This window comes from Lolium perenne, chromosome 4 (assembly GCF_019359855.2).
Source record: "Lolium perenne isolate Kyuss_39 chromosome 4, Kyuss_2.0, whole genome shotgun sequence".
Classification (NCBI taxonomy): domain Eukaryota; kingdom Viridiplantae; phylum Streptophyta; class Magnoliopsida; order Poales; family Poaceae; genus Lolium; species Lolium perenne.
In genome coordinates, this window is record NC_067247.2 from 108,399,959 (window position 1) to 108,419,295 (window position 19,337).

At 43.8% G+C, this 19,337-nt stretch overlaps 1 protein-coding gene across 1 annotated transcript; it reads left to right on the forward strand.

Moving 5' to 3' along the window:
- Positions 1 to 13,016: 13,016 nt before the first annotated feature.
- Positions 13,017 to 14,198, forward strand: LOC127348565 (uncharacterized). The gene is made up of 2 exons (XM_051374552.2): positions 13,017 to 13,258; positions 13,347 to 14,198. Exons 1-2 carry the CDS (start codon positions 13,129 to 13,131, stop codon positions 13,979 to 13,981), a joined length of 765 nt encoding a protein of 254 aa, XP_051230512.1. The 5' UTR covers positions 13,017 to 13,128; the 3' UTR covers positions 13,982 to 14,198.
- The last annotated feature ends 5,139 nt before the right edge of the window (positions 14,199 to 19,337 follow it).

A 19,337-nucleotide genomic window follows, 5' to 3' on the forward strand; every position in this document is an offset into this window, starting at 1 on the left:
AAGAGATACTAAGTTTTGAATTGTTTAAAGGTAGCACATGAAGTATTTACTTGGAATGGCAGAAAATACCATGTAGTAGGTAGGTATGGTGGACACAAATGACATAGGTTTGGGTTAAGGTTTGGATGCACGAGAAGTAATCCCTCTCAATACAGGTCTTTGGCTAGCAAGGTTAATTAGCAAGCATAAGAGTCGAGGGAAACAAACAAATATACATGTGATAGAAACAATCATGCATCTTCCTTGTAAGCACAAACAATTTTAACTTCAGAATAATAAGCTATGAGCTAACAAGAAAGAAAGACAATGAAACATCTACATGTATTTCTCTTTTCTATTTAAACCTCAAAGTGTTGTTGCTATTGACCAATGCTAAGTTTGCCAAAACCAAATAGATTTATTCAATGCTCCCAAAGTGATACCAATACTAACAACAAGGTAAATCATATAATAGAGATTGCAAACTAAAATAAGGTGTGCAATATGTAAATGATAAGACTTCTCATTAATATTCCATAACGATAACTCACACCAAGGGATACATAGATAACCAACTAAAGGAGAGATACTTCCAAACTGCAACCCATCTTATATGATAACTTCCCTACTCATGATATGACACTACTTGACAATAAAAGTAAAAGGTAGTGATGATGTGATACCGCGGCACTCCCCCAAGCTTGGAACAAACCAAGGGGATGCCAATACCGATGATGAATTACTCCTGCGGTGATGGTGGTGATGAACTCCCGTCATCAAACTTCCAAGGAAGAGGCTCTCCATCAAGAAACGACATCTTGGTCTCGGGAATCCTGAAACTAGCAGCACGGCTTATGTATTTAAACCTGTTTTCATACTCACGGTTCTGATTCTGAACATCATAGAGTTGTGCTTGGAGCTTGTTGGTGGTGTCGTGAAGTGAGAGGATGTCGCTCCAAAGCTTTGCAGTTTCCTTCTCATGTTCAGCAATGAGTTCAGACACAATCCTGTGGAAGATATCCACCTCACGCTCAGCCATCTTCTTGTATTTGAAAACCTCTTGTTCCAGCTTCTCCATCCTGTCTTCCAAGCTTCCTTCTCCTTTAGGACCCTGGACATCTTTGACCTGCAGTTCTCCTTCAACGAGCAGCAACTCCTTGGGGTGCATCCTCAGCTCCTCCATGTACAAGTTGCCAACATCCTTGCAGGAGCTGTCCTTCGGAGTTTCCGACGAAGACATGATGGCTCTAGATCCGAAGCAAATCCTGGCAGAAACAGCTCGAAACAAAACACGTCGAGAAAACGATATACGGACCTCCAGGGGTCCGGGGGATTATATAGCAAAAATTTTCACGACAAAAGGAAAGTACCAGATCGAACCAGAGTCGGAAAGGGGCGACGAGGCGGCCAAACCATAGGGCGGCGCGGACCCAGGCCAGGCCGCGCCGGCCTATGGTGGCACGCCCTCGTGCGTCCTTTCCACACCGTTTCGAACTCGTAATTTTTCATATTTTCCAAAAACAGCAAAAATATTGTTCGGAAAGTAAATTGCGTACTTTTCATTACCAGTACTGTTACCTATTCAAAGTCGAGTTCTGGCGGACTGTCAATTTGCCCTTTGATGAAAGCCTCCGGTGTTTCCACTTGAATAATATCAACATCAACATTATAGGAATCACCTGAGATATAATGCTTGAGTCTTTGTCCATTCACCACTTGCGTAGCATTGCCTTGGAGAGAGCTAATTTTGATTGCTCCTGAACGATACACCTCCTCGACAACATATGGTCCTTCCCATTTCGAGAGTAATTTCCCTGCAAAGAGTCTGAGACGAGACCGATACAATAGGACTTTATCCCCAATATTAAATTCTCTTTTGATAATCCTTCTATCATGCCATTTTTTAACTTTCTCTTTAAAGAGTTTAGCATTTTCATAGGCTTCACTTCTCCATTCATCTAGAGAACTCAATTGCAACAACCTCTTATCACCGGCAAGTTTAGGATCTTTATTTAATTCTCTAACAGCCCAATAAGCTTTGTGCTCTAGTTCTAAAGGTAAATGACAAGCTTTCCCATAAACCATTTTATAAGGTGACATTCCCATGGGATTTTTATAAGCAGTTCTATAACCCATAGTGCATCCTTCAATTTACTAGCCCAATTTTTTCTAGTTTTATTAACAGTCTTTCCCAAAATAGATTTAATCTCTCTGTTTGATAATTCTACTTGACCACTAGTTTGAGGATGATAAGCGGAAGCAATTCTATGATTAATACCATACTTAGCAAGAGTTTTTCTAAAACCTCCATGAATAAAATGAGAACCTCCATCAGTCATAATATATCTAGGCACTCCAAATCTAGGAAAAATAATATCTAAAAGCATTCTTAAAGAGGTCTCACCATCAGCACTTTTTGTAGGTATAGCTTCCACCCATTTAGTAACATAATCAACAGCAACAAGTATGTGAGTGTTACCTTCTGAAGACGGAAAAGGTCCCATGAAGTCAAATCCCCAACAATCAAATGGTTCAATAACAAGAGTATAATTCATAGGCATTTCATTACGTCTGGAGATATTACCAACCCTTTGGCATTCATCACAAGATAAAATAAACTTTCTAGCATCCTTGAAGAGAGTTGGCCAATAAAAACCTGATTGTAGAACCTTTTGTGCGGTTCTTTCTCCGGCGTGATGTCCTCCATAAGCACTACCATGACATTTACTCAATATCTCTTGTTGTTCATATTCGGGAACACATCTTCGCATAATACCATCCACTCCTTCTTTATATAAGTGTGGGTCATCCCAGAAATAATGCCTCAAGTCATAAAAGAATTTCCTCCTTTGTTGAGCTGAAAAGGTTGGAGGCAAGTACTTGGAAACAATAAAGTTAGCATAATCAGCATACCAAGGACTGTCTCGCGAGCTCACCTTTATTACAGCCAATTGTTCATTTGGAAAACTATCATTAACAGGAACAGGATCATAAGCAATATTTTCCAATCTAGACAAATTATCAGCAACAGGATTATCAGCACCTTTCCTATCTACAATATGTAAATCAAATTCTTGCAACAGAAGTACCCATCTAATAAGCCTCGGCTTAGCATCTTTCTTTGTCATAAGGTATCTAATTACAGCATGATCAGTATGAATAGTAACTTTTGAATCAACAATATAAGATCTAAATTTATCGCAAGCAAAGACTACAGCTAATAATTCTTTTTCAGTTGTAGCATAATTTCTTTGAGCAGCATCAAGAGTTTTACTAGCATAATGAATAACATTCAGTTTTTTATCTACTCGCTATCCAAGAACAGCGCCTACAGCAAAATCACTAGCATCACACATAATCTCAAAGGGTAAGTTCCAATCAGGAGGTTCAACTATAGGAGCAGTTGTTAAGGCTTTCTTTAGAGTTTCAAAAGCTTCCTTACAATCATCATCAAAAACAAATGGTACATCTTTTTGAAGAAGATTAGTAAGAGGTTTTGAAATCTTGGAGAAATCTTTAATAAATCTCCTATAAAACCCAGCATGACCAAGAACACTACGAATACCTTTAACATCCCTAGGATAGGGCATCTTCTCAATTGCTTCAACTTTAGCTCTATCAACTTCAATACCTCTCTCAGAAATTTTATGTCCCAATACAATTCCTTCATTAACCATAAAGTGGCATTTCTCCCAATTAAGAACAAGGTTAGTTTCTTCACATCTCTGCAAAACTTTATCAAGGTTTCGCAAGCAACTATCAAAAGAATTCCCATAGACGGAAAAATCATCCATGAATACCTCTACAATACTCTCACAAAAACCATGAAAAATAGCAGACATGCATCTTTGAAAAGTAGCAGGAGCATTACATAAACCAAAAGGCATACGTCTATAAGCATAAGTTCCATAGGGACAAGTGAAAGTGGTTTTCTCTTGATCTTTAGCTTTAACAGCAATTTGTGAAAACCCAGAATAACCATCAAGAAAACAAAAATGAGTATTTTTAGACAATCTTTCTAGCATTTGATCAATAAATGGTAAAGGGTAATGATCTTTCTTAGTAACTTTATTAACTTTTCGAAAATCAATGCACATTCTATACACTACAACTACTCTTTGAGGAATGAGCTCATCATTATCATTAGGCACAACAGTCATTCCTCCTTTCTTGGGAACGCAATGCACAGGACTAACCCATCTACTATCAGCAATAGGATATATAATACCAGCTTCAAGAAGTCTTAATACCTCATTCCTTACCACTTCCTTCATCTTCGGAATTAGACGACGCTGATGTTCAACAACAGGCTTTGCATCATCTTCCATATTAATAGCATGTTGGCAAATAGAAGGAGAAATCCCTTTCAAATCATCAAGAGTGTAGCAAATAGCGCCTCGGTGCTTCTTCAATATTTCCAATAACCTTTCTTCCTCAATCTCTGAAAGCTTAGAACTAATAATAACAGGATATATTTTCTTATCATCAATATGAGCATATTTAAGGTTATTAGGCAAAGGCTTTAAATCAAAAACAGGATCTTCCTTTGGTGGCGGTGTTGTACCCAAGTCTTCCACCGGTAAATCATGCTTGAGAATAGGTTGGCGAAGAAAAATTTCCTCAAGCTCATCTCTTTCTTTCCTAAAAACTTCACTCTCGCTATCCTCCAAATGTTGCTGCAAAGGATTGTTAGGAACAAGAACAATAGATGCACACTGTTCCATTTTAAAATCATCACTAGGCAAATCAGCTTTATAAGGAGTTTTAGTAAATTTAGAGAAGTTAAACTCATAAGATTCACCAGCAAATTTAGTCAAAATTTTCTCTTTCTTGCAATCTATAATAGCTCCACAAGTTTTTAGAAAAGGTCTACCAAAAATAATAGGACAATAATCACTAGCAGCAGAACCAAGTACCAAAAAGTCAGCAGGATATTTAATCTTACCGCATAAAACTTCCACATCTCGAACAATACCAATTGGAGAAATAGTTTCTCTATTAGCCAGCTGAATGACCACATCAATATCTTCAAGTTCACAAGAATCAATTTCATGCATAATCTCCGTGTAAAGCTCATAAGGAATAGCACTAACACTTGCACCAATATCACATAATCCATAATAGCAATGATCACCAATTCTAACAGATAGCATAGGAACACTAGCTTGTTTGGGTTTATTAGGATGTGAAACAATATTAGAAGCATCTTCACAGAAAATAATATGACCATCCTCCACATTTTCAGTCACAAGATCTTTAACTATTGCAACAGCAGGTTCAACTTTTATTTGTTCTTCGTGTTCTACAGGTTTCTTTTTCACTTTTATGAACCGCACTATTTATAACAGAGTACTCCTTCATTTTAGCAGGGAAAGGAGTTTTTTCAATATAAGCTTCAGGAATAACATGATCAGCGGTTTCAACTACAACGCATTTATTAATAGATGAATCAATTTTATCTTTATACGGTTCATGATACTTATCAAAATTCTTCTTAGGCAATTCATAATGAGAGGCAAAAGCTTTATAAAGATTTGCAGCAACTTGAGAATCAAGACCATATGTAGCACTCATATTATGAAATTTATCAGTATCCATAAAAGCTTCAATGCATTTATAATCATAAATTATACCTGATTCTCTATCCTTGTCGTTCTCCCAACCTTCAAAAGATTTTCTTGGATCCGATCAAGAAGATCCCTTTTAAACTCTTCTTTGTTGCGTGTAAATGATCCGTAACAAGAAGTATCCGGCAAGGTCTTGTCTTGAAAAGAAAGTCTTGCATAGAAATTATCAATAATAACATTACCAGGAAGCTCATGAATGGGGCATTTGAGCATTAAAGACTTCAATCTCCCCCAAGCTTGGGCAATACTCTCTCCATCATGAGGCCAAAAATTATATATGCGATTCCGATCCTTGTGAATTTCACTTGGAGGATAGAACTTAGAATAAAACCGGGGCACAATATCATTCCATTCAAGAGAATCCCCATTATCCAGTAATTTATACCAATGCGCCGCTTTACCAGACAGCGATAAAGAGAATAGTTTCTTCCTCACTTCATCCATAGCAATACATGCACACTTGAATAAACCGCATAATTCATGCAAAAACAGTAAATGATCACCAGGATGGACAGTTCCATCCCCTTCATAGCGGTTATCCATAACACGTTCAATGATTTTCATAGGTATTTTATATGGTATCACTTCCTCACCTGGCACCTCATCCACTACCGTTGCAGTAGTAGTAGATTTCCCAAATAAAAATTGAAGAGAAGATCTCTCCATAATGACTTATAGCAGCAGGCAGAAATAAAATCAGCACAAACAGTAAAGGTTTTCCTTACCAATTCCACTTACCAATAGCGCTTCACTCCCCGGCAACGGCGCCAGAAAATAGTCTTGATGACCCACAAGTATAGGGGGTGTATCGTAGTATTTTCGATAAGTAAGAATGTCGATCCCAACGAGGAGCAGAAGGTGTTGACAAGCAGTTTCGATGAAGGATTCACTGTAAATGCTCACAGACAAGTATTCAGGGGGTTTTGATGTAACAGTTGAATAAAGTACGAGTAAGTAAAGTGTGAGAGTAACAATTGCAGCGAGTGGCCCAATCCTTTTTAGCACAAAGGACAAGCCGGTTTGTTTACTTATAATGACCAAGCGTTCTCGAGGACACACGGGATTTTAGTCTAGTGCTTTCGCTACATACGGCTAAATAATCTTCATTGTTATGATAAGTGCTGTGTGGGTGAACCTATGCTAATGCACTGCCCTTCCTAGGACTAATACATACTTGTGATTATACCCCTTGCAAGCATCCGCAACTACAAGAAAGTAATTAAGAATAAATCTAACCACAGCCTTAAACTCTGAGATCCTGCTATCCCTCCTGCATCGATATACCAACGGGGTTTAGGTTTCTGTCACTCCGGCAACCCCGCAATTGGCAAACGAATACAAGATGCATTCCCCTAGGCCCATAAATGGTGAAGTGTCATGTAGTCGACGTTCACATGACACCACTAGAAGAATAACACCACAACTTAAATATCATACCATTGAATATTACTCAACCATAGTTCACTACTACCATTTAGACTTCACCCATGTCCTCAAGAACTAAACGAACTACTCACGAGACATCATATGGAACATGATCAGAGGTGATATGATGATGAATAACAATCTGAACATAAACTTGGTTCAATGGTTTCACTCAATAGCACCAACAAGTAGAGATCGATACCGGGAGAGTTTCCCCTATCAAACAATCAAGATCAAACCCAAATTGCTACGGCGGTGACGGTGTCCAGCGGTGGAGACGGCGGTGATGATGGTGGAGATGATGATGATGGTGATGGAGATGATGTCCAGCTCGATGACGGTGACGATGGCGTCGATTTCCCCCTCCCGGAGGGAATTTCCCCGGCGGATTCCTGCCCGCCGGAGAGCTCTTTTCTCTCTGGTGTTCTCCGCCCCGCAGAGGCGGCTGTAACTCTTCGCGAGGTACCCTCTGTGGCTTAGGTTTTCGGGACGAAGGATTTCGCGAAGAAAAGGAGGCGAAAGGGGCTGTGGGGCCCCCACACCACATGGTGGCGCGGCCAGGCCATGGGCCGCGCCGCCCTATGGTGTGGGCCCACCCTGGGTCCAGCTGGCTCCTCCTTCTGGCTTCCTTCGTCATCTTGAAAAATAGGATTATTGGTATAATTTCCTTCCACAGTTGATCTTCCGAAATATTGCATTCTGCGGTGCTTTTTCCAGCAGAATCCTGGCTCCGGTGCTTGATCCTCCAACAATGATGAAACATGCAAAATAGATGAAATAACATAAGTATTGTGCCCCAATATGAAATATATCAATGAATAACAGCAAATTATGATATAAAATAGTGATGCAAATTGGACGTATCAGGTGTGTGGCGAGACAGACCATTGGGCTAATCGTTGTCCACAACGCAAAGGAAAGAAATGTCAGGCTGGACAGAACTGAAATTCTGTCAGCATGGTCATTGGCAACACAGAGGAAGGAACTACAGGGTATGGTAATATATTACCTACTGTTCTTTCGGTGTTTTAGCCCACAGAATGGTGGTTGATACAGGTGCCAATGTTCATGTGTGTGCTGACATCTCCATGTTTACCTCTTACCAGGCCCGAGGTTCCTCAGTAATGATGGGGAATGGGTTACATGCTACTGTTCGTGGTGTTGGCACGGTAGATCTGAAGTTTACTTCGGGAAAGATCGTGCAACTGAAGAACGTGCTGCATGTCCCTTCTATCAAGAAGAATCTCGTTAGTGGCTCCCGTCTTATGAAAGATGGGTTTAAGTTGGTGTTTGAGTCCAATAAAGTTGTACTGTCTAAGTATGGAACTTTTGTTGGAAAGGGCTATGAATGTGAGGGAATGTTTCGCTTCTCTCTAGAAGACTTTTGTGATAATGTTGTGAACCATGTAAGCACTAGTGTTAATGAAACTAATATTTGGCATTCACGACTTTGTCATGTTAATTTCGGTTGTATGACGCGGCTTGCTGATATGAGTTTAATTCCGAAATTCACCTTTGTCAAAGGCACTAAGTGCCATGCTTGTGTACAAGCAAAGCAGCCTCGCAAGCCTCACAAGCCTGCGAAGGAAAGAAACTTGGCACCACTAGAGCTTATACATTCAGATCTATGTGAGATGAATGGTGAGTTGACAAGAGGTGGAAAGAAATATTTCATGACTTTGATTGATGATTCCACTAGGTACTGTTATGTGTATCTCCTGAAAACTAAAGATGAGGCTCTAGATTTCTTTAAAATCTATAAGGCTGAAGTTGAAAATCAACTTGAAAGAAAGATAAAAAGGGTTCGGTCCGATCGTGGTGGAGAGTACTTTTCTAATGAGTTCAATTTATTCTGTGCGGAACATGGTATAATCCATGAGAGGACGCCTCCCAATTCCCCACAATCTAATGGGATTGCGGAAAGGAAAAACCGTACTCTAACAGATTTGGTTAACGCCATGTTAGATGTTTCGGGTTTGTCCAAGGAATGGTGGGGGGAGGCTATATTGACTTCGTGTCATGTCCTAAATCATGTTCCAACCAAGAATAAAGAGATTACTCCTTATGAGGAATGGGAAAAGAAAAGACGAACACTCTCCTACCTACGAACTTGGGGTTGTTTGGCTAAAGTGAATTTGTCAATCACCAAAAAGCGAAAGCTTGGACCAAAAACCGTGGATTGTGTCTTTCTTGGCTATGCTGCCCATAGCATTGCTTATAGATTTCTTGTAGTGAAATCTGGAGTGGACGACATGAATGTTGGCACCATCTTTGAATCAAGAGATGCTACATTCTTTGAGGATATATTTCCTATGAGAGATATGCATGTCATGTCTAGTTGGGAATCTGATCCAACACATGAAACTCCTATGGAGTCTAATGAGGAATCTGATGATGAGAGTTCAGATTCTGATGAAGATGACAATGAAACTCCCACAAGGAGTAAGAGACAAAGGAATGCAAAGTCTTTTGGTAATGATTTCATCGTGTATCTTGTGGATGATACTCCCACTACCATTGCAGAAGCTCTCGCATCTCCTGATGCAGACTACTGGAAGGAAGCGGTTCAAAGCGAGATGGATTCCATCTTGGCTAATGGAATGTGGGAGTTAACTGGGCGGCCTCATGGGTGCAAACCTGTAGGATGTAAATGGGTATTTAAGAAGAAGCTTCGAGCTGATGGTACTATTGAGAAGTACAAAGCTCGGCTTGTAGCCAAAGGCTATACCCAAAAGGAAGGCGAAGATTTCTTCAATACCTACTCACCTGTGGCGAGATTGACCACCATTCGAGTACTACTGTCATTGGCTGCCTCACACGGTCTTCTCGTTCATCAAATGGACATTAAGACTGCTTTCCTAAATGGAGAGTTGGACGAGGAAATTTACATGGAACAACCTGGTGGTTTTGTACTACAAGGTCAAGAAAGAAAGGTGTGTAAATTAAAGAAATCTTTGTATGGTCTCAAACAAGCACCCAAACAATGGCATGAGAAGTTTGAAAGAACTTTGACATCTGTGGGCTTTGTTGTTAATGAAGCCGACAAATGTGTGTACTATCGCCATGGTGGGGTGAGGGAGTTGTCCTATGCTTGTATGTGGATGACATACTAATTTTTGGGATAAATCTCAAAGTGATTGAGGAGGTAAAAACCTTCTTATCTCAGTGTTTCGAGATGAAAAATCTTGGAGAAGCTGATGTCATATTGAACATCAAGTTATTGAGAGATGAGAATCATGGGATTACACTTGTGCAGTCTCATTATGTTGAGAAGGTGTTGAGCAGATTTGGCTATGCTGATTGCAAATCTTCTCTCACACCTTATGATCCTAGTGTCTTGCTTCGAAAGAATGAAAATGCAACTAGAGATCAACTAAGATACTCTCAAATCATTGGTTCACTCATGTATTTATCTTGCGCTACGAGGCCTGATATCTCGTTTGCTGTATGCAAACTTAGCCGGTTTGTGGCCAACCCGGGAGATGATCATTGGCATGCTCTTGAGAGAGTAATGCGCTATCTAAAGGGAACCGTGAGTTATGCAATTCATTATACCGGGTATCCAAGAGGACTTGAAGGGTATAGTGATTCCAATTGGATTTCTGATGCTTAAATGAAGGCCACAAGTGGATATGTTTTCACTCTTGGTGGTGGCGCTGTTTCCTGGAAGTCTTGCAAACAGACCATCTTAACGAGGTCAACTATGGAAGCAGAACTCGCAGCATTAGATACAACTACTGTCGAAGCGGAATGGCTTCGTGAGCTCTTGATGGACTTGCCTATGGTTGAAAAACCAATACCGACCATCCTCATGAACTGTGATAATCAAACTGTGATTGTCAAAGTCAAAATTTCTAAGGATAATATGAAAAGTTCCAAACATATCAAGAGGAGACTGAAGTCTGTCAGAAAACTGAGAAACTCCGGAGTGATAGCATTGGATTATGTCCAAAGTGCTAAAAATCTGGCAGATCCTTTCACAAAAGGACTATCAAGAAATATGATAGACCTTGCATCAATGGAGATGGATTTGAGACCCACTTGAGTTGCCGAGGGGGTAACCCAACCTATGTAATCGGAAATTCCGTGAAGTAGGACCTGGGAAAACAAACCAGAGTAACTGAGTTGAGAGAAAATTTAATACTCCCACTCCGCTGCAGATGCAATACTCTCATAGCTACTGTAAGGCAGGTTGACAATGTCTTAATGTGTTCTGAGCGGCTCTTGATGAGCGAAGACGTCGTCCTACAGGGCGATCTTTTGAAGAACACACCTATATGAGTGACACTATTGGTCATAGTGTGGGAGATTTGGGTGAATCTCTAGTAAGCTCATGAAAGGCCTTGGAGTATGACTTGCTCCACCCGAGGGGAAGGCTATGGTAGCCTAGTACCGTGCCGGCATTGAGCGAAACTTGCTGCACAAAGACTGGCAATTCAAGGCATAGTCCATTGTTCAGTTGTAGTCAAGCGTAGCACCTTGCCTAAGTGTAAGTTCAACTTAACAGTCTCCACCGAAGTGCAGGTATATTAAACAGCAAATGGAACTAATGTGTCATCTGATGTGCATGTGAGATCTGGTGGGGGATTGTTGAATGTAGATGGGCTGCAGCCCAATAAGGCAGCCCATGTAGTCTACAATTCCTGAAATCTCAAGGCCCATCACGTTGGCAGCTTGGGACAGCCTTGGGGGACAAAGTTTAGTCCCACATTGCTAGTTGGGAGAGACTTGGAGTGGTATATAAGGGCTGATGTTCTAGTCATTCCAAGTGAGTGAGAACAGAAGGAGCCCTCGCGCACTCCTCCGCCCGCCCCGCCTCGGCTCGTCACGGCACGTCACGACACGACACGTCATGCACGCACGTCGCGTTTCGTGACTCGAGTTCAAGTTCGAGACACACTCAAGGAAGCCTAAATTTTTGCTTGGTGCACCAACTGAGTTGTGTATGTGTCGACCTGCATGTGCATGCTCGCCGCGTGTCCCTGGCTTCCTACGCGTGGCAACGCGGTCGGTGCGGCTCTCCTCGCAGGCTATACAAAGAGACCTATCAGATCTGGAAAACAGTGCATTTAGATCTCTCTCGCGAAGTTTCTTTTGCTGCGCTACTCTCTAGTCTTCCCCATCCCGGCGACTGCGTGCACAGCCGTCCGGGAGAGCAGGCCTCCGAAACTCCGTCCGTTGAGATCCTGCACCGGGAGACGGGCGATAAGGTTTTTGGGGAGCGTCTCGGCGCGACTGCTCGCTGCTGTTCGTCTTCTTCATCGCCGATTCGACTGCTTCGTCGACGACTCCGACTACACCATGGGCGACATCAACAACTCCCATGGTGGTGGTGGTGCTGCTGATGCGACCTTCCCGGTCGCGATGTACGTGTTTTTCCTCTCCTACCTTGCACTGATGCTTGTTCCATGTTCAGATGTGATGCATGTGCTTAGTCTGATGTGTGTGGTTAAGTATGCTTGTGCATCTGTAATGTTGCTTTCGGTAATTAAACTCACACGGAAATTGCCTAATAATCCAACACTTATGTCCTACAAATTAGGCTCGACATGAGCGCTAAGACCGTAGTTTGGGAGGAGTAGGAAAACGTCGTTAACCCGTAGAGGGGACTAAGACCTCTAGTTAAGCTTCAATGGTAGTGGCACCCGCATGTTCGGTTGCTAAATTTAACTCTACATGATAACTGGTAACCTAGCTGGCTGGTATTTCTTTTAACAGTTAATTTTCAGCGTAAAGGCAGGCGATCTGCCATTCCATTAGGAGAGAGGTTTTTGTTACACATTTCCTGCATTCCTCGCCAACTTATAAATCTGCATCCTTGTTCTCCCTGCATGGTATTCCCAGCGAATGAGTACTGTACCTTGTGGCTAAAGCAAAACATCTTAGAGCAGCACAAGCAAAGGAATGAGTTGCCCAGCGACAACCTATCCACCGCATAACCCGTCCATGAGGCAACGCCAATCTTCTCCCAGGTACTAAAATAATATGGTGATCATCCCTATAATGCATCCCGATCCCATGTCCTAATCAATCTTGTCGCTGAAAGATCCCAAAGGAGTAGAACAGTAGCGTCTCTGTATTATCTATCAACAACACCATGCAGGCAGCCGCTGCACCGGCGCAGGCACGGCCTCCGGCGTCGCGCCACCGCGTTTACACGGCCGTCGATCCCAGGTGCGTGTGGGCGCGCACTGCGGACACCGACACCCTCGTCGTCGATGTCTCAGGTACGCATTACATCATCGATCATGTCTGTACTGTCGCACTGTGAGCCTATGACTTGTGTCTTCTGAAGATCTATTGTTTTGGTTTCAGGATTCAGGAAGGAGGAGCTGAAGGTGTTGTACAACACCAGCCGGAAGCTGAAGGTCACCGGCGAGCGCCCTGTCGCCGGCGGCACAAGGGCACGATGGGCGCGCTTCCTCAAGTCGTTTCCGGTTCCGAGGAGCGTCGACACCGGCGGCATCAAGGCCGTGATGGACAAGGACAAGGCTGTGCTCTACGTGATCCTGCCCAAGGGATCTCCGTCATCGTCCACGGACAGGCAAAAGCACAAGGAACAGCAGCAGCAGCCTGGAAGCTCTCTGCCTCTGCCCCATGGAGAGCAGAAAGCAGGGACGGGCAATGCAGATGGCACGTCAGGAAGCGGCACCGGCGGCAGCTTCAGGACCGCCCAAGAGGATGCAGAGAAGAACAGGACTGAAGAGAACAATGTGGTACCTGAGGAGATCAAGGTGACAATACAGGAGGAAGAGATCGCCGCCACACAAGATGGGCCAAGAACTAATGCCCGTGCTGATGCAAATGCTGTTGAAAAAGATGATGAGGATGATGACGAGGAAGACGGGAACAAGAGGTGGTGGCAAAAGATTAGGCCTCTCCATGTCCTTGGCTTTGTTGTTCTCATCCTAGCGCTGGTAGGAATTGGCGCGCTGTGTGTATTGCTGTGAAGCATGAGCAAAAATCATGTGTGCCGTGTAACCTGCGCACAAGGACACGATCTGCATATAAGCAGACAACTTGTGAACTGAAGAACTGCAGTTGGAGAAACTGAAAGATGCAAATGAATGGCTGCATTTTCGATTAAGATTATAATTGTAACACACATGCTCCAGACAACAGTCTGAAAAGAGGAAAAAGGGAAAAACCCGACCAAACATAGGATACAACGAGTAACAGTGTAACACTGTATCGTAACATGACTAATCTATCCAAACACCATGGGTATGATAATACCAAGATTATTCGAAACAAGTTGCTCCGTTTTCGCTCTGTTCCAACATATCAAGAGAGGTGCGTGCGTGCGTGCTATCAGGGTGTTCATTTCGCGCTGGCGAGCTGGGTGCGGATGAGCTTGGCGTCTCTGAGAGTTGAGACCGCAGTCAGGGTTCACCCAAAGGATGTTGGTGTCCAGCACGGCAAGCATCTTGTTGATACGGTCAGCAATCTCCTCTGTAGAGGGGATCCTGGGGGAGTGGATGTCATAGATCGACGCCAGGGCCAATGCCAGCTCCGTATGTCACACCCTCACGGAAGACGGAGAGGTGCTTCTCGTCGGAACGGGAGTTCTCAATGGTGATGACATCGGCATCCATGTTAATGATGGAGTGGATGATATCGTTGAAGTTAGAGTAGCACATGTGGGTGTGGATCTGCCAACAAAAAGAAGATTGGATCCTGGATGAGGGCCACAGAATGAGGGTAATTGCCTGCAGTGCGTCTGCTTGGCTCTGCATATTGAACTTCTTCAACATTTGTGCTTCATCGGAGTTCCAGGTTCCTCGCCTATGCTAACTGATGAGCACCTAGCAAGACACGGTACTACCTGAATAGTTTAAACCGGTTGCGATCGCAGCCTTCTCAGGCCCTATGGGAGTGCGTTGAGGACTGAGGAGGAGTGAGTGAACTGAATCTGGCCGCAGCCATGCCCCATAAAAGATCCAACGGGCACATCTCTAAAAGCCTACAAATGTTCAGCGGATGGCAACTAAATGGTAAGGTGAAGTTTTCTCAGATGGTTCTCAATATAACCATGCCTACATGTCGAAGAACAATTATCATATTTACTTTACGTATGCAGCCTCTAGCCTCAACAATTTCTAATTTTGTGTACAATATCAAATGAATAAAAATGTCCGTGCTCTTTCCAAGAAGGAAAAGAAATAAAATAAAATACTCTCAGTTCCTCTTTTGAAGTACATGTTAATCGGATTAGTTGTTCAGGACTTTCTATGTGTAGTATTTAGTTGTTTTGTTGTATGTTTCCACGCTATCAGTTCTGATAGGCATTTATGCTTTTGTCCATGCATCCAAAAAAAAAAAATGGTAATGCAGATGTGTCATATGCTATCCAAGCACAAACCTGAACTTTCATTATGGTGCTTGAACATCAAAATGTATTCTTTTTCTCCATTTGAATTTATGTGTTCTGCTCCTATGATCCATTTTTTCCTTTATGATCCAGACCACTTTTTAATTGTGACTCTTCATATAGATTAACATTCATTTATAATCTCAGTCCCAATGATGAAGAAGTTAGCTAACTAAATCAAGAAAGGGTTTAGGGTTTTCGTGGGTGCAATGCACACGCACGTCTCTTCTTTATATAGGGGTGATCATACAAATACATGCGTATATACATGTACGCATACATGACAGGATATACATCTACTAGACCTATCTTAACACCCCCCTCAATCTGAACTTCTACTATGAACAAGATTCAGATTGGTCTTGAAACGGTCTAGCATCTGTCGAGTAGCTGGTTTAGTAAACACATCAGCTAATTGATCACCAGAAGAGATAAACCTGACTTGTAAAGCTCCAGCTGCAACACGCTCACGCACAAAATGGAAATCAATCTCAATGTGCTTCATCCGTGCGTGGAAAACTGGATTAGCAGTCGGTATGTAGCCCCTAAATTATCACACCATAAAACAGGTGTGCGCTGCTGAGAAACACCCAATTCTTTGAGTAGCGATTCTACCCATATGGCTTCAGCAGCTCCATTTGCTAAGGCTTTATACTCAGCCTCTGTACTTGATCGTGAAACAGAAGGTTGCTTCTTTGAACTCCAAGAAACAAGGTTCGGACCAACAAACACGGCAAAACCTCCTGTAGACCTCCGATCATCAACACATCCTGCCCAATCTGCATCGGTGAAGATACTGATGTAGTGTCCCTTTGACATAACGCAGAATGCTTTTCACTGCTTCCCAATGAACATCAGTGGGCTGAGACAAGAACTGACATACTTTATTTACCGCAAATGAGATATTTGGGCGAGTGAGAGTCAAGTACTGAAGACCGCCCACAATACTTCGATACCGAAAAGAATCCTCACTACCGAGAGGAGTGCCAGACACCCGAGACAGAGGATCAACTGCAGATAATGGAGTAGAAGTGGCTTTGCAATTCTCCATATTCACACGGTGCAACAAGTCTAGTGCATATTTGCGCTGAGTCACTGTCATCCCCCTGAATGGAAAGACGCTTCCAAACCCAAAAAATAATCCAAAACTCCAAGATCCTTGATGGGAAATGAGCAGAAAGAGCACGAACTAGTCGATCAACCGCTCCAGGGGTAGACCCAACTATTACTATATCATCCACGTACATGAGCATGTAGATGCGGACACCATCCCGAGAGAAGATGAACAGCGAAGTATCAGCCTTGGAGGAAGTAAAACCAAAATCTAGAAGGAGAGCACTCAGACGAGCGTACCAGGCGCGAGGCGACTGCTTAAGACCATAGAGAGCCCGTTGCAACTTGCACACATGAGAGGGATACCGATCATCCTCAAAACCAGGCAGCTGCTGCATATACACATCTTCGGAAAGAAAGCCATGAAGGAATGCATTACTGACATCAATCTGTCGAAGACTCCATCCTCTGGACACGGCGAGAGAGAGAACCAGACGAACTGTGGCTGGCTTCACGACTGGGCTAAAAGTGTCACCATAATCGATACCATGCTGCTGAGTGAAGCCACGTGCAACGAGGCGCGCCTTATACTTATCAACGGAGCCATCTGGTCGCTGCTTGGTCTTGAAGACCCACTTGCTGCCAACAATATTAACACCGTGAGGACGAGGGACAAGCTTCCAGGTACTCGTCTGCTGCAAGGCTGTGAATTCCTCAGTCATAGCAGCACGCCACGCTGAGTCATGAAGTGCATCACGGTGAGACGCCGGGGTCACAAAGAAAGCCCGTCGCGATGCATCATAGCGAATGGTGTCGTCCGTGTACTCCTTGGCACGGCGAGTGTGATCACGCGTACAAGTGACCATGGTGTGTGCAGGTATAGCCGAAGGTGTCGCGGTCGAGATAGCGTCAGTGCGCTCGAATGGAGGCGACACGGGCTGGGCAGAAGAGGACGCCACGGGCGATGAAGTCCCAGCAGGAGAGGACGCCGCGGACGATGGGGACCCAGCCGGCGATGCTGGTGATGCGGCTGGCGATGGGCACGACCCAGCTGCGGGCGAAGACAGCCCAGCAGAAGGCGTGACAGGGGTTAACCCCGTGGCTGACGATGTGGCGCCCGGGGCTGGTGACGAGGACACCTCGGGGCGGTCATGCATGACCGCTCCATGCACGTCGATCACGGAGGGAGAGCACGTCGGCACGGTATCCTGCACACAAGAAGAACTACCAGGCACATCAATCGGTAAATGATATAAGTCATATTTACGCATACAGTCACTCGTAACCGGTTCATAGGAGGGAAATGAAATTGCTTGTTTCAAAGTGGAGACATCGATGGTAACACCGGGAGTGGAGTAAGGAAAGACGAACTCATCAAATACGACATCACGGGAGATATAAATACGGCCCGTGGAACGATCGAGACACTTGTACCCCTTGTGCATCGGACTATAACCCAAAAAGACACACATGGTGGATCGAAAAGACAACTTGCGAGCATTGTACTTTCGCAAGCTAGGCCAGCAAGTGCATCCAAAGACACGAAGGAAGGTGTAGTTGGGTTGGACTATAAGAAGCCGAAAAATAGGTGTATCTTGCTGGAGCATAGGTGTAGGCATGCGATTAATGAGATAGCAAGCGGTGAGAAAAGCTTCATCCCAGTACCTAATTGGAAGGGAAGAATGGGCAAGCAAAGCAAGACTGGTTTCCACCAGATGGCGATGCTTGCGTTCAGCAATCCCATTTTGCTGCGATGTGTGAGGACACGAGACGCGATGGGAGATGCCAAGGCGCTGGAAGTAGCGGTGCAACTTATGATACTCGCCACCCCAATCCGACTGAACGGCTTTGATTTTAGTGTTCAACAGACGCTCCACATGCGCCTGGAAGGTATAAAAGACATTCTCAACATCAGACTTGTGCTTGAGGAGATAAATCCAACAGAAACGGGAATAATCATCGACAAAGCTAACATAATATTTATACCCTCCAGAAGATGCAATAGCTAGACCCCATACATCCGAATGAATTAACTCAAGAGGTGCAGTAGAAACACGATGGGAATTATTATAAGACAATTGTCGACTTTTAGCACACTGACAAGCATCACAAACTGAAGTCTGATTATTGGAAGAACACACTAAATCATTTTGCCTAACAATGGTTTGAACGACATTATTTGTGGGATGACCGAGGCGACGATGCCAATGAGGCGAAGAGGTCTTCATGCCGGAGGACGCCCGACGCGGCGCTGGAGGAGGAATTCGACCAAACGGGATGGGGTACAGTCCATCTTTACTTCCACCGTGTAGAAGAAATTTCTTCGTGACCTTGTCCTTTACAAGGAAAAAGAACTTATGAAACTCAACAAAAACCTTATTGTCGGAAACAAGACGATAAACTAAAATGAGATGTTGATGAATATGTGGTACATAGAGAATATTTTTCAGTTTCAAAGATGAACCAGGTAAGGACGAATGACCAATATGCGAAATAGACAAACCTGCACCGTTGGCCACCTGAACTTGGTCCTTCCCATGGTAGCGGTCATGAACGTGGAGACGCTCGAGATCACTCGTCGGATGATCGGAGGCACCAGATTCGAGGTGCCAGTACTGCTCGTTGGAGGATGTCGATGCAGAGTTGCCGGTACGCTGCTGCTTTTGATCATAGCGCCGGCGGCAATCACTCGCGTCATGCCCCCAGATATCACAGATCTGACACTGGGGGCGCCACCTTCGACGTCCTCATCCGTTGCGGCCGTTGTTGCCGCCATTGTCGTCGTTGCGACGACGGTCTTGGCCACCTCCACCGTGACCGCCAGACCCTTGTCCGTATCCTCCTTGGACAAGGCTGTGTTGTCCCTGCGGGCCACCACCCGC

Bases quoted from the DNA above. Each gene is read 5' to 3' on its own strand.
- LOC127348565 (XM_051374552.2), top strand. From the start codon at position 13,129: ATGCAGGCAGCCGCTGCACCGGCGCAGGCACGGCCTCCGGCGTCGCGC. The intron at 13,259-13,346 runs GTACGCATTACA...TTTTGGTTTCAG, and splicing joins CCTCGTCGTCGATGTCTCAG to GATTCAGGAAGGAGGAGCTG.